Source organism: Drosophila kikkawai, unplaced genomic scaffold (assembly GCF_030179895.1).
Source record: "Drosophila kikkawai strain 14028-0561.14 unplaced genomic scaffold, DkikHiC1v2 scaffold_167, whole genome shotgun sequence".
NCBI lineage: Eukaryota > Metazoa > Arthropoda > Insecta > Diptera > Drosophilidae > Drosophila > Drosophila kikkawai.
Genome location: NW_027222501.1, coordinates 1 through 14839, shown reverse-complemented (window position 1 = coordinate 14839; position 14839 = coordinate 1). Strand labels below are relative to the sequence as shown.

Below are 14839 nucleotides of genomic sequence, written 5' to 3'. Positions count from 1 at the left end.
GAAGGCAAAAAAGAAGGAGTAGAAGACTAAATAACGAAGAAGAAGGCAAAAAAGAAGGAGTAGAAGACTAAATAACGAAGAAGAAGGCAAAAAAGAAGGAGTAGAAGACTAAATAACGAAGAAGAAGGCAAAAAAGAAGGAGTAGAAGACTAAATAACGAAGAAGAAGGCAAAAAAGAAGGAGTAGAAGACTAAATAACGAAGAAGAAGGCAAAAAAGAAGGAGTAGAAGACTAAATAACGAAGAAGAAGGCAAAAAAGAAGGAGTAGAAGACTAAATAACGAAGAAGAAGGCAAAAAAGAAGGAGTAGAAGACTAAATAACGAAGAAGAAGGCAAAAAAGAAGGAGTAGAAGACTAAATAACGAAGAAGAAGGCAAAAAAGAAGGAGTAGAAGACTAAATAACGAAGAAGAAGGCAAAAAAGAAGGAGTAGAAGACTAAATAACGAAGAAGAAGGCAAAAAAGAAGGAGTAGAAGACTAAATAACGAAGAAGAAGGCAAAAAAGAAGGAGTAGAAGACTAAATAACGAAGAAGAAGGCAAAAAAGAAGGAGTAGAAGACTAAATAACGAAGAAGAAGGCAAAAAAAGAAGGAGTAGAAGACTAAATAACGAAGAAGAAGGCAAAAAAGAAGGAGTAGAAGACTAAATAACCAAGAAGAAGGCAAAAAAGAAGGAGTAGAAGACTAAATAACCAAGAAGAAGGCAAAAAAGAAGGAGTAGAAGACTAAATAACGAAGAAGAAGGCAAAAAAGAAGGAGTAGAAGACTAAATAACGAAGAAGAAGGCAAAAAAAAGAAGGAGTAGAAGACTAAATAACGAAGAAGAAGGCAAAAAAGAAGGAGTAGAAGACTAAATAACGAAGAAGAAGGCAAAAAAGAAGGAGTAGAAGACTAAATAACGAAGAAGAAGGCAAAAAAGAAGGAGTAGAAGACTAAATAACGAAGAAGAAGGCAAAAAAGAAGGAGTAGAAGACTAAATAACGAAGAAGAAGGCAAAAAAGAAGGAGTAGAAGACTAAATAACGAAGAAGAAGGCAAAAAAGAAGGAGTAGAAGACTAAATAACGAAGAAGAAGGCAAAAAAGAAGGAGTAGAAGACTAAATAACGAAGAAGAAGGCAAAAAAGAAGGAGTAGAAGACTAAATAACGAAGAAGAAGGCAAAAAAGAAGGAGTAGAAGACTAAATAACGAAGAAGAAGGCAAAAAAGAAGGAGTAGAAGACTAAATAACAAGAAGAAGGCAAACAAGAAGGAGTAGAAGACTAAATAACGAAGAAGAAGGCAAAAAAGAAGGAGTAGAAGACTAAATAACGAAGAAGAAGGCAAAAAAGAAGGAGTAGAAGACTAAATAACGAAGAAGAAGGCAAAAAAGAAGGAGTAGAAGACTAAATAACCAAGAAGAAGGCAAAAAAGAAGGAGTAGAAGACTAAATAACGAAGAAGAAGGCAAAAATAGAAGGAGTAGAAGACTAAATAACGAAGAAGAAGGCAAAAAAGAAGGAGTAGAAAGACTAAATAACGAAGAAGAAGGCAAAAAAGAAGGAGTAGAAGACTAAATAACGAAGAAGAAGGCAAAAAAGAAGGAGTAGAAGACTAAATAACGAAGAAGAAGGCAAAAAAGAAGGAGTAGAAGACTAAATAACGAAGAAGAAGGCAAAAAAGAAGGAGTAGAAGACTAAATAACGAAGAAGAAGGCAAAAAAGAAGGAGTAGAAGACTAAATAACGAAGAAGAAGGCAAAAAAGAAGGAGTAGAAGACTAAATAACGAAGAAGAAGGCAAAAAAGAAGGAGTAGAAGACTAAATAACGAAGAAGAAGGCAAAAAAGAAGGAGTAGAAGACTAAATAACCAAGAAGAAGGCAAAAAAGAAGGAGTAGAAGACTAAATAACCAAGAAGAAGGCAAAAAAGAAGGAGTAGAAGACTAAATAACCAAGAAGAAGGCAAAAAAGACGGAGTAGAAGACTAAATAACGAAGAAGAAGGCAAAAAAGAAGGAGTAGAAGACTAAATAACGAAGAAGAAGGCAAAAAAGAAGGAGTAGAAGACTAAATAACGAAGAAGAAGGCAAAAAAGAAAGAGTAGAAGACTAAATAACGAAGAAGAAAGCAAAAAAGAAGGAGTAGAAGACTAAATAACGAAGAAGAAGGCAAAAAAGAAGGAGTAGAAGACTAAATAACGAAGAAGAAGGCAAAAAAGAAGGAGTAGAAGACTAAATAACGAAGAAGAAGGCAAAAAAGAAGGAGTAGAAGACTAAATAACGAAGAAGAAGGCAAAAAAGAAGGAGTAGAAGACTAAATAACAAAGAAGAAGGCAAAAAAGAAGGAGTAGAAGACTAAATAACGAAGAAGAAGGCAAAAAAGAAGGAGTAGAAGACTAAATAACGAAGAAGAAGGCAAAAAAGAAGGAGTAGAAGACTAAATAACGAAGAAGAAGGCAAAAAAGAAGGAGTAGAAGACTAAATAACGAAGAAGAAGGCAAAAAAGAAGGAGTAGAAGACTAAATAACGAAGAAGAAGGCAAAAAAGAAGGAGTAGAAGACTAAATAACGAAGAAGAATCCAAAAAAAAGAAGGAGTAGAAGACTAAATAACGAAGAAGAAGGCAAAAAAGAAAGAGTAGAAGACTAAATAACGAAAAAGAAGGCAAAAAAAGAAGGAGTAGAAGACTAAATAACGAAGAAGAAGGCAAAAAAGAAGGAGTAGAAGACTAAATAACGAAGAAGAAGGCAAAAAAGAAGGAGTAGAAGACTAAATAACGAAGAAGAAGGCAAAAAAGAAGGAGTAGAAGACTAAATAACGAAGAAGAAGGCAAACAAGAAGCAGTAGAACACTAAATAACGAAGAAGAAGGCAAAAAAGAAGGAGTAGAAGACTAAATAACGAAGAAGAAGGCAAAAAAGAAGAAGTAGAAGACTAAATAACGAAGAAGAAGGCAAAAAAGAAGGAGTAGAAGACTAAATAACCAAGAAAAAGGCAAAAAAGAAGGATTAGAAGACTAAATAACGAAGAAAAAGGCAAAAAAGAAGGAGTAGAAGACTAAATAACGAAGAAGAATCCAAACAAGAAAGGAAGCTAACTTCGGCACGCCGAAGTTTGTATACCCTTGCAGATTGGTTTTGATGTTTATATTATAGATTTAAATGCTGAAAACACACACAAAACAGAGTTTCATTACATTTTACTGTAACTGTCAAACTGTAAACATAATAAGTATAGATTATGTTTACAGTTTGACAGTTACAGTTTTACATTCCCAGCTTTACATTTTCTCTACATTTACCGATCGTTTATATGGCAGCTATATGATATAGTTGTCCGATTTTCATAAAATTTTTACCAAAATTCTTAAATAAAAAAAAAAACCTTATATCTAAAAGTAGATAAGACAAGAAAGAAAGCTAACTTCGGCACGCCGAAGTTTGTATACCCTTGCAGATTGGTTTTCATATTTATGTCATAAATTATAATGCCGAAAACAGACACTAAACTGAGTTACATACCATTTTACCTATACTTATTATGTTTACAGTTTGACAGTTACAGTTATACATTCCCAGCTTTACATTTTCTCTACATCTGCGGATCGCTTCTATGGCTGCTATATGATATAGTTGTCCGACTTTCATAAAATGTATACCAAAATTCTATAATAATAAGTAAAGCTCATATCTCAGAGTAGATGAAAATACGTTGAAAAACAACGAAGTTATAATTTTTTCTATTACTTTCCCTATCGTTCCTATGGCAGCTATAAGATATAGTCGTCCGATTTTCATAAAATTTTTACCAAAATTTTGAAATAATACCAGAAGCTCATGTGTCAAAGTAGATTAAAATACGTTGAAAAACAACGAAGTTATAATTTTTTTGATTAATTTCCCGATCGTTCCTATGGCAGCTATAAGATATAGTGGTCCGATTTTCATAAAATTTTTACCAAAATTCTGGAATAATATAAAAAGGCTATATCTCAAAAATGATGGAATAATATTGAAAAACAGCCAAGTTAAAATTATTTTTCTAAAAATTTATCGAACATTTGTATGGCAGCTATATGATATAGTCGTCCGATCCGGCCCGTTCCGACATATATAGCAGTGAGAGTATATAGAAGACTAAATGCAAAGTTTCATTCAGATAGCTTTAAAACTGAGGGACTAGTTTGCGTAGAAACGGACAGACGGACGGACGGACAGACGGACAGACGGACAGACGGACATGGCTAGATCGACTCGGCTGTTGATGCTGATCAAGAATATATATACTTTATAGGGTCGGAAACGTCTCCTTCACTGCGTTGCAAACTTCTGACTGAAATTATAATACCCTGCAAGGGTATAAATATGTTGAAAAACAACGAAGTTATAATTTTTTTCCTATTCATTTGCCAATCGTTCCTATGGCAGCTATAAGATATAGTCGTCCGATTTTCATAAAATTTTTACCAAAATTCTGAAATAATATAAAATGGCTATATCTCAAAAATGATGCAAAAATATTGAAAAACAGCAAAGTTATAATTTTTTTTCTAAAAATTTATCGAACATTTGTATGGGAGCTATATGATATAGTCGTCCGATCCGGCCCGTTCCGACATATATAGCAGTGAGAGTATATAGAAGACTATATGCAAAGTTTCATTCAGATAGTTTTAAAACTGAGGGACTAGTTTGCGTAGAAACGGACAGACGGACGGACGGACGGACGGACGGACGGACAGACGGACGGACAGACGGACATGGCTAGATCGACTCGGCTGTTGATGCTGATCAAGAATATATATACTTTATAGGGTCGGAAACGTCTCCTTCACTGCGTTGCAAACTTCTGACTGAAATTATAATACCCTGCAAGGGTATAAAAAGAAGGAGTAGAAGACTAAATAACAAAGAAGAAGGCAAAAAAGAAGGAGTAGAAGACTAAATAACGAAGAAGAATCCAAAAAAAAAGAAGGAGTAGAAGACTAAATAACGAAGAAGAATCCAAAAAAAAGAAGGAGTAGAAGACTAAATAACCAAGAAGAAGGCAAAAAAGAAGGAGTAGAAGACTAAATAACGAAGAAGAAGGCAAAAAAGAAGGAGTAGAAGACTAAATAACGAAGAAGAATCCAAAAAAAAAGAAGGAGTAGAAGACTAAATAACGAAGAAGAAGGCAAAAAAGAAAGAGTAGAAGACTAAATAACGAAGAAGAAGGCAAAAAAGAAGGAGTAGAAGACTAAATAACGAAGAAGAAGGCAAAAAAGAAGGAGTAGAAGACTAAATAACGAAGAAGAAGGCAAAAAAGAAGGAGTAGAAGACTAAATAACGAAGAAGAAGGCAAAAAAGAAGGAGTAGAAGACTAAATAACGAAGAAGAAGGCAAACAAGAAGCAGTAGAACACTAAATAACGAAGAAGAAGGCAAAAAAGAAGGAGTAGAAGACTAAATAACGAAGAAGAAGGCAAAAAAGAAGGAGTAGAAGACTAAATAACGAAGAAGAAGGCAAAAAAGAAGGAGTAGAAGACTAAATAACGAAGAAGAAGGCAAAAAAGTAGGAGTAGAAGACTAAATAACCAAGAAGAAGGCAAAAAAGAAGGAGTAGAAGACTAAATAACGAAGAAGAAGGCAAAAAAGAAGGAGTAGAAAACTAAATAACGAAGAAGAAGGCAAAAAAGAAGGAGTAGAAGACTAAATAACGAAGAAGAAGGCAAAAAAGAAGGAGTAGAAGACTAAATAACGAAGAAGAAGGCAAAAAAGAAGGAGTAGAAGACTAAATAACCAAGAAGAAGGCAAAAAAGAAGGAGTAGAAGACTAAATAACCAAGAAGAAGGCAAAAAAGAAGGAGTAGAAGACTAAATAACCAAGAAGAAGGCAAAAAAGAAGGAGTAGAAGACTAAATAACCAAGAAGAAGGCAAAAAAGAAGGAGTAGAAGACTAAATAACCAAGAAGAAGGCAAAAAAGAAGGAGTAGAAGATTAAATAACGAAGAAGAAGGCAAAAAAGAAGGAGTAGAAGACTAAATAACGAAGAAGAAGGCAAAAAAAAAGGAGTAGAAGACTAAATAACAAAGAAGAAGGCAAAAAAGAAGGAGTAGAAGACTAAATAACGAAGAAGAAGGCAAAAAAGAAGGAGTAGAAGACTAAATAACCAAGAAGAAGGCAAAAAAGAAGGAGTAGAAGACTAAATAACGAAGAAGAAGGCAAAAAAGAAGGAGTAGAAGACTAAATAACGAAGAAGAAGGCAAAAAAGAAGGAGTAGAAGACTAAATAACCAAGAAGAAGGCAAAAAAGAAGGAGTAGAAGACTAAATAACGAAGAAGAAGGCAAAAAAGAAGGAGTAGAAGACTAAGTAACGAAGAAGAAGGCAAAAAAGAAGGAGTAGAAGACTAAATAACGAAGAAGAAGGCAAAAAAGAAGGAGTAGAAGACTAAATAACGAAGAAGAAGGCAAAAAAGAAGGAGTAGAAGACTAAATAACGAAGAAGAAGGCAAAAAAGAAGGAGTAGAAGACTAAATAACGAAGAAGAAGGCAAAAAAGAAGGAGTAGAAGACTAAATAACGAAGAAGAAGGCAAAAAAGAAGGAGTAGAAGACTAAATAACCAAGAAGAAGGCAAAAAAGAAGGAGTAGAAGACTAAATAACGAAGAAGAAGGCAAAAAAGAAGGAGTAGAAGACTAAATAACGAAGAAGAAGGCAATAAAGAAGGAGTAGAAGACTAAATAACGAAGAAGAAGGCAATAAAGAAGGAGTAGAAGACTAAATAACGAAGAAGAAGGCAAAAAAGAAGGAGTAGAAGACTAAATAACAATGAAGAAGGCAAAAAAGAAGGAGTAGAAGACTAAATAACGAAGAAGAAGGCAAAAAAGAAGGAGTAGAAGACTAAATAACCAAGAAGAAGGCAAAAAAGAAGGAGTAGAAGACTAAATAACCAAGAAGAAGGCAAAAAAGAAGGAGTAGAAGACTAAATAACGAAGAAGAAGGCAAAAAAAGAAGGAGTAGAAGACTAAATAACCAAGAAGAAGGCAAAAAAGAAGGAGTAGAAGACTAAATAACGAAGAAGAAGGCAAAAAAGAAGGAGTAGAAGACTAAATAACCAAGAAGAAGGCAATAAAGAAGGAGTAGAAGACTAAATAACGAAGAAGAAGGCAAAAAAGAAGGAGTAGAAGACTAAATAACGAAGAAGAAGGCAATAAAGAAGGAGTAGAAGACTAAATAACGAAGAAGAAGGCAAAAAAGAAGGAGTAGAAGACTAAATAACAATGAAGAAGGCAAAAAAGAAGGAGTAGAAGACTAAATAACGAAGAAGAAGGCAAAAAAGAAGGAGTAGAAGACTAAATAACGAAGAAGAAGGCAAAAAAGAAGGAGTAGAAGACTAAATAACTAAGAAGAAGGCAAAAAAGAAGGAGTAGAAGACTAAATAACGAAGAAGAAGGCAAAAAAGAAGGAGTAGAAGACTAAATAACGAAGAAGAAGGCAATAAAGAAGGAGTAGAAGACTAAATAACGAAGAAGAAGGCAAAAAAGAAGGAGTAGAAGACTAAATAACAAAGAAGAAGGCAAAAAAGAAGGAGTAGAAGACTAAATAACGAAGAAGAAGGCAAAAAAGAAGGAGTAGAAGACTAAATAACGAAGAAGAAGGCAAAAAAGAAGGAGTAGAAGACTAAATAACGAAGAAGAAGGCAAAAATGAAGGAGTAGAAGACTAAATAACGAAGAAGAAGGCAAAAAAGAAGGAGTAGTAGACTAAATAACGAAGAAGAAGGCAAAAAAGAAGGAGTAGAAGACTAAATAACGAAGAAGAAGGCAAAAAAGAAGGAGTAGAAGACTAAATAACGAAGAAGAAGGCAAAAAAGAAGGAGTAGAAGACTAAATAACGAAGAAGAAGGCAAAAAAGAAGGAGTAGAAGACTAAATAACGAAGAAGAAGGCAAAAAAGAAGGAGTAGAAGACTAAATAACCAAGAAGAAGGCAAAAAAGAAGGAGTAGAAGACTAAATAACGAAGAAGAAGGCAAAAAAGAAGGAGTAGAAGACTAAATAACGAAGAAGAAGGCAAAAAAAGAAGGAGTAGAGGACTAAATAACGAAGAAGAAGGCAAAACAGAAGGAGTAGAAGACTAAATAACGAAGAAGAAGGCAAAAAAAGAAGGAGTAGAAGACTAAATAACGAAGAAGAAGGCAAAAAAGAAGGAGTAGAAGACTAAATAACGAAGAAGAAGGCAAAAAAGAAGGAGTAGAAGACTAAATAACGAAGAAGAAGGCAAAAAAGAAGGAGTAGAAGACTAAATAACGAAGAAGAAGGCAAAAAAGAAGGAGTAGAAGACTAAATAACGAAGAAGAAGGCAAAAAAGAAGGAGTAGAAGACTAAATAACGAAGAAGAAGGCAAAAAAGAAGGAGTAGAAGACTAAATAACGAAGAAGAAGGCAAAAAAGAAGGAGTAGAAGACTAAATAACGAAGAAGAAGGCAAAAAAGAAGGAGTAGAAGACTAAATAACGAAGAAGAAGGCAAAAAAGAAGGAGTAGAAGACTAAATAACGAAGAAGAAGGCAAAAAAGAAGGAGTAGAAGACTAAATAACGAAGAAGAAGGCAAAAAAGAAGGAGTAGAAGACTAAATAACGAAGAAGAAGGCAAAAAAGAAGGAGTAGAAGACTAAATAACGAAGAAGAAGGCAAAAAAGAAGGAGTAGAAGACTAAATAACGAAGAAGAAGGCAAAAAAGAAGGAGTAGAAGACTAAATAACGAAGAAGAAGGCAAAAAAGAAGGAGTAGAAGACTAAATAACCAAGAAGAAGGCAAAAAAGAAGGTGGCGGTGAATGAGTGGACTGTATTATTTATTTTCTTAGTTTTGTAAGTTTTATTAATGATTTAGCGGGTTTACAAAATTATAAGCGGGTTGCGGGCGGTAAGCGGGTTGCGGGCGGTAAGCGGTTGCGTTACTGTACAAAACTTGATAAGCGATTTTGCGTGCGGTTGCGGTCAAGTATACAGAAGCAATAGAACTAGCGGCGAACAGCGTGCAGAAAAGAACAAAAAATGCAAAGATCGCGTGATGCGCTAATACATAGACAAAAGCTGCATTTTCGGCTATGCGTGTGAGCTTTTAAGCTTTCATAAAGTAAACAATACAGTGATGCGCAATTAACTAGGTGCAATTATAAGAAATTAAGAACAAGTAAAGAAGTAATGAAAATGGCCTATCTATTTCTCAACATACCGGCCCCCCTGAACGACTGTTCAGTTCAAAGGAAGCACAGCAATTTTCGTAATAGGTCGCTTGTAGGTTCCTCTAGCGGTTTTCACTGTGACGACACGGACCCTCTGATCCTGGCCAGGATGCACTTCTACGACTCGTCCCAACAACCACTTGCTTGGCGGTTGATTTGGCTCCTTCAGCACAACCAGGGTGTCCATGGCAATGTCCTGAGCGTCTTGTTGCCATTTCGTGCGAGCTTGAAGTGTGTTGAGATACTCTAAATTCCAGCGTTTCCAGAACCCTTGGACCTTGGCCTGCAGTTGCCTCCAGCGCTGCAGTCTGTTGATGTTTACATCCAGGAGAGATGGCTCTGGTACCGAAGTGAGAGGCTGACCTGTTAGAAAATGAGAAGGGGTTAGCGGATTAAGGCTGTGGTCGCTGGGTGCGCACAAAGGACGAGAATTCAGAAGTCCTTCAATCTGTATGAGCAGGGTCGAATATTCCTCGAATGTGAGTGCGCTGCTGCCAACAACTCGTTTCAGGTGCAGTTTAATAGATCGCACACCAGTCTCCCAAATGCCTCCGAAGTGGGGTGCAGAGGGCGGGATGAAGTGCCAATTAACTTCGTGAGTCGACAAGAAACTCGAAATCTCTTCGTTTTGACTTTGGGAAATTGCGATCTGTTGCATTTCCGCTAACTCTTTTTTAGCTCCATGAAAAGTTGTGCCATTGTCTGAGTACAAGTCTGAGATGGGCCCACGGCGGGACCAAAAGCGTTGAAAAGCGGCAATAAATGCAGATGTTGTCAGATCACTGACCAGCTCAATGTGTATTGCCTTTGTAGATAGACAAACGAAGATAGCAAACCAAGCCTTTCCAAACTTTGGCGTCCGACCTGTAGATATTTTGATCGATACAGGTCCAGCATAATCCAAACCAGTGTGAAGAAAACAGCGGGCAGGTTGAACTCGAAACTCTGGTAAATCTGCCATCAGTTGAGAGGCCGTGTGTCTTCGCTGCAAGAAGCAAGTTCGGCAATTGAATACAGTTTTGCGGACGAGGTTTCTAGCTCCTAGAATCCAATAGCGTTGTCGTAAACTATGAAAGGTGTATTCGACACCAGCGTGTAGCAAGGCAGAGTGTTGATATAGAATTAGTGTAGCGGCGATTGGAGATTCCTTAGGCAGAATTATGGGATGTTTTGCGTCATAATTAGCCAGCGAATTGTCTATGCGACCACCAACACGCATTATTCCTTGCTCGTCTAAGAAGGGCGTGTAGCGGATTAACTTGGACTTCTTTGATAATTGTTGTCCGGTGCTCAACTGAGTATATTCCATGCTAAAGAACTCTTTCTGAACGTGCGCAAATATCCTGGATCGTGCATATTGTAGCTCCCACGCTGCTAGGAACGGTTGGAGTGGAGTCCTTCCACGAAAACGATGGACGAAGCGAAAGCAGTAGCTGAGTATCCTTATTAAGCGAGACCATGAGGAGATTTTGTTGATCATACAGTTGAGCGAATTTCCGTCGTCGGAAATGTGTAGATTAACTTTGTGTTCGGCCTTTACCTCCAGACATGCCTCTTCTTCTGTCGACAAAGCAAACTTAGCCTTAGCGGGTGGCCAAGCTGAACGTGACTGAGATAGCCAAGCGGGTCCATTCCACCAGATTTGATGATCGACGAGGTCCTTTGGTAATATACCTCGGGAAGCGCAATCTGCAGGATTATCTTCACTTCGAATATGTTGCCAGCAGCTTCTTGGACAAATGTCTAAAATCTCAGCAGTGCGATTGCAAACATATATATTCCATGTCCGAGGAGGAGATGATAGCCAATGCAGGACTATTTCGGAGTCTGACCAACAATTGATTCTGGAAATAGGAATAGTTAATGATTGCTTGACCAGAGAAATCAATTTAGAAAGCAAATGTGCTGCGTTTAACTCAAGGCGAGGAATGGATATGGGCTTAATAGGTGCGACTCGAGTTTTGGCCATTATCAAGTTGACTGCGTATCCAGCGTTGACTTTGAAGCGACTATAGATGACGGCCGCAAATGCCTGAGATGAAGCATCCGCAAATCCGTGTAGCTCAATTGCTTGACTTGGTGTTGAAATGTAGCGAGGAACTCGACAAGTTTCCAATAAATGCATTTCAGATACAAATTGTTGCCATCGGAAACATAAATGGGGGTGTAATACCTCACTCCATTCGACAGAGCTGAGCCAACTATCTTGAAATAGAATCTTTAGAAAAACAGTGGTGGGCGCAAGCAAACCCAGCGGATCGTAAATCTTGGCGAGCTCTGATAGCAAAATGCGTGTCGTAAGAGCAGTTGTAATTCCAGGAGGAATATCATCAACGTAAGCGTCTCTATTAAGAACGACAGCAGCGTTCGGATACATTTCGGCATAGTCGGTGGCGAGCTGCTTCAGGACTCGAACAGCTATAAACGGCGATGAAGCTAATCCATATGTGACTGTCAGCAATCGATAATGATCCAGCGTGGCGGTTTCCTCCTTTCTCCAAACTATTCGTTGATAATGCGTATGTTCGTCTGCTACCAAGATCCCTCTAAACATCTTCTCGATATCAGCGCAAAAGACGTAACGATGCTGACGGAAGCGAAGGCATACTCCAAGCAGATCCCGTTGAATAGGTGGGCCTATGTGCAGTCGGGAGTTAAGCGAATGACCCTTGGAGTCCTTTCCTGAGCCATCAAATACGACTCGGCAACGTGTGGTAGTGCTATCTGGCTTAAACACTGCGTGGTGTGCCAAATAATTATAGCGTGCTGGATCCTCACCAGCGGCGGTTGCAGGTATCAATTCCATGTGTCCTCTTCTCAGGTAATCCTCCATGAAATCAACATATTGTTGTTTGAGTGCGGGGAATTTTCGAAATTTCCTTTCTAATGCGGCGAAGCGATTTAAAGCTTGTGGCAACGTAGATCCAATTGGCATGATGGGCTCCTTAAATGGGTACTGAACAATGTAGACACCATCTTCTGTACGAGCATGCGTTTTAAGGAAATGTTGTTCTGCAGGATCACTAGCATCAATAGTCGCTTTGGTCGGATGCACTTGTTCCATGTCCATGAATGATCGGACCAAGGAGTCCAAGTCTTCGTACGCGTGGTGAACTTGGGCTTGCGTAGATGCTTCGTTGCAATCAGAATAACTGCCTGTAATTACCCAACCAAAATTAGTATGTAGTGCGATGGGGTATTCGATACCAAACTCTCGGCGATGTCCAGTGTATATGTTCCACAGCTGATCAGCGCCTAAGATTACGTCGATTTTTCCCGGAGCTCCAAACGTCGGGTCAGCTAGCGGTAAGCGGCTAATCTTGTTCCATATAGAAGAGCTGGACTTGACCTGCTGAGCTGGAAGCAGAGAAGTCAGAGAACTCATAATTAAACCGGTGACCTCCACTGATGCAGTAGTGGTCCTTGACAGCAGGGTGAAGGTAGCGCGACCTCGGCTCACGCCTGCCGGGCTAGCACCTAAACCAACTACCGAAATGCGAGCATGCGAGCGAGAAATTCCGATCCTTTGGATAAAGGACTCGGATACCATGGTTATTGTTGATCCAGTATCGAGCAATAACCTACATGAGGTGGTGTTGCCACATGCGTCAATAACATTGGCCAGAATGGTTGGCAGTAGGGCTTGATTGTTAGCCCTCTCCACAGTATGATGGCTGATAGCGGCAGTATTCATGTCAGCAGCATGATCAAAGGAAGAAGTTGTATTTAATTCAGCGGCAGACATATGGGCGGAAGCCGAAGGAATCGATCTTGACTCCTCCGGATGTACTAGAGTATGATGTCTCGCGTTGCACTGACGGCAAGTGTTTGAAGAATTACAATCTGAAACTTGATGCGACCTACTTAGGCAATTGAAGCATAACTTAGTATTCCTGACAAAGGTGCGGCGGCTTCCGACATCCAAGGCTTTGAATTCAGTACATGAATATATATTGTGCTGTCCTTGACAATATATACACTCGCGGGGCGGTTGATTTGATCCACTTGCATGATAGGTGACTTGGCGGCGTCTACTCTGGGCTGGTCTTGACGGCTGCAATGCGTGTAAATCCTGACAAGACTCCAAAGTATCACAATGAGCGAAGAGAAAAGTGAATAAATCATATATGGTGACGTCTTCCTTGGACGACATACTACAATTGGCCCAAGCTTGCTTGACTTCAGAACCTAACTTTGATAGCAGAATATGAATTAGCCATACATCGCGGCTGTCACAATTAAGCGCGTGTAGGCCTCGTATACATTCGTCGGCAGAATCCACAATTTTGCGTAACTCAGCGATATTCAAATTATTAGCGGTTGGCAGCGACAGAAAATTCTGCACAAAAGATCGAGCAATAAGCGATTTTTTATTATAACGATTTTCCAATTTCTCCCATGCATCTTGGTAATTATCGTTACAAACGGCGATATGTTTAATTAACGATAGAGCTTCACCATCCAGATAAGATTTCAGGTAATGGAATTTTTGGCACTTAGAAAGCTTCTCGTTGTTATTCACTGAGCTCAAAAACAAATCACTAAACTGGCTCCAGTCTTCATATTTACCAGAAAAGGTGGGAATCCGAATTTTCTCGAACCTTAAATCAGTTGCACTCGAAGAGGTATGAATTTGTTCCAAAAGCTGATTCTGTCCCTCAAATAGACGTTCCACTGTACTTGAGATCAAAAGGTTAGACTGGTCTTGGCCGTAGTCTTGACCTCCCATTTCTTTTATGGCGTTACTAAAAATAGCGTGGGCACTGTAGAACTTCTCTTCGTATTCCGGTATATCCAAACCAGGGTCCTCGTACCCATCCTCCAGGTTGAATTCCACTAAGTCATCGGAGAGCTCCATGAAGTGGTTGAAAGTGGCAACCAAACGCTCCAGTTTATGTTGCAATGTCTGCACACAATCACATCTCTGTGCAAAGTCCGTGGCGCTGTTCAGGGTGCGCGTTAGTTGCCCCTTACAGGCACCACGTTGTTGAATTGTCCGATGCATTATCGAATTCATGGCGAAAATTTGTCTCTTTGTATGCGCGAAGAAAACTCACAAATAAACGCGGGTATCCGGCTACTCGAACGGACCAAAATTTGTATGGCGGTGAATGAGTGGACTGTATTATTTATTTTCTTAGTTTTGTAAGTTTTATTAATGATTTAGCGGGTTTACAAAATTATAAGCGGGTTGCGGGCGGTAAGCGGGTTGCGGGCGGTAAGCGGTTGCGTTACTGTACAAAACTTGATAAGCGATTTTGCGTGCGGTTGCGGTCAAGTATACAGAAGCAATAGAACTAGCGGCGAACAGCGTGCAGAAAAGAACAAAAAATGCAAAGATCGCGTGATGCGCTAATACATAGACAAAAGCTGCATTTTCGGCTATGCGTGTGAGCTTTTAAGCTTTCATAAAGTAAACAATACAGTGATGCGCAATTAACTAGGTGCAATTATAAGAAATTAAGAACAAGTAAAGAAGTAATGAAAATGGCCTATCTATTTCTCAACAGAAGGAGTAGAAGACTAAATAACGAAGAAGAAGGCAAAAAAGAAGGAGTAGAAGACTAAATAACGAAGAAGAAGGCAATAAAGAAGGAGTAGAAGACTAAATAACGAAGAAGAAGGCAAAAAAGAAGGAGTAGAAGACTAAATAA

At 38.4% G+C, this 14839-nt stretch overlaps 1 protein-coding gene across 1 annotated transcript; it reads right to left on the bottom strand.

Moving 5' to 3' along the window:
* Positions 1-9195: 9195 nt before the first annotated feature.
* Positions 9196-14190, bottom strand: LOC138929356 (uncharacterized). The gene is made up of 3 exons (XM_070288802.1): positions 13787-14190; positions 11359-12859; positions 9196-10845 (listed from the first exon to the last, which is right to left on the bottom strand). The coding sequence occupies exons 1-3, from the start codon at positions 14188-14190 to the stop codon at positions 9196-9198; spliced, it is 3555 nt and encodes a 1184-aa protein (XP_070144903.1).
* Between the last annotated feature and the right edge of the window lie 649 nt (positions 14191-14839).

Excerpts from the sequence above, each read along its gene's own strand:
- LOC138929356 (XM_070288802.1), bottom strand. The coding sequence starts at position 14,190 with ATGCATCGGACAATTCAACAACGTGGTGCCTGTAAGGGGCAACTAACG. Across the intron at positions 12,860-13,786 it reads TCGAGTGCAACTGATTTAAG|CCATCATACTGTGGAGAGGG; the intron begins GTTCGAGAAAAT and ends TGCCGCTATCAG. Across the intron at positions 10,846-11,358 it reads GCTCTGTCGAATGGAGTGAG|GACCTCGTCGATCATCAAAT; the intron begins GTATTACACCCC and ends ATATTACCAAAG.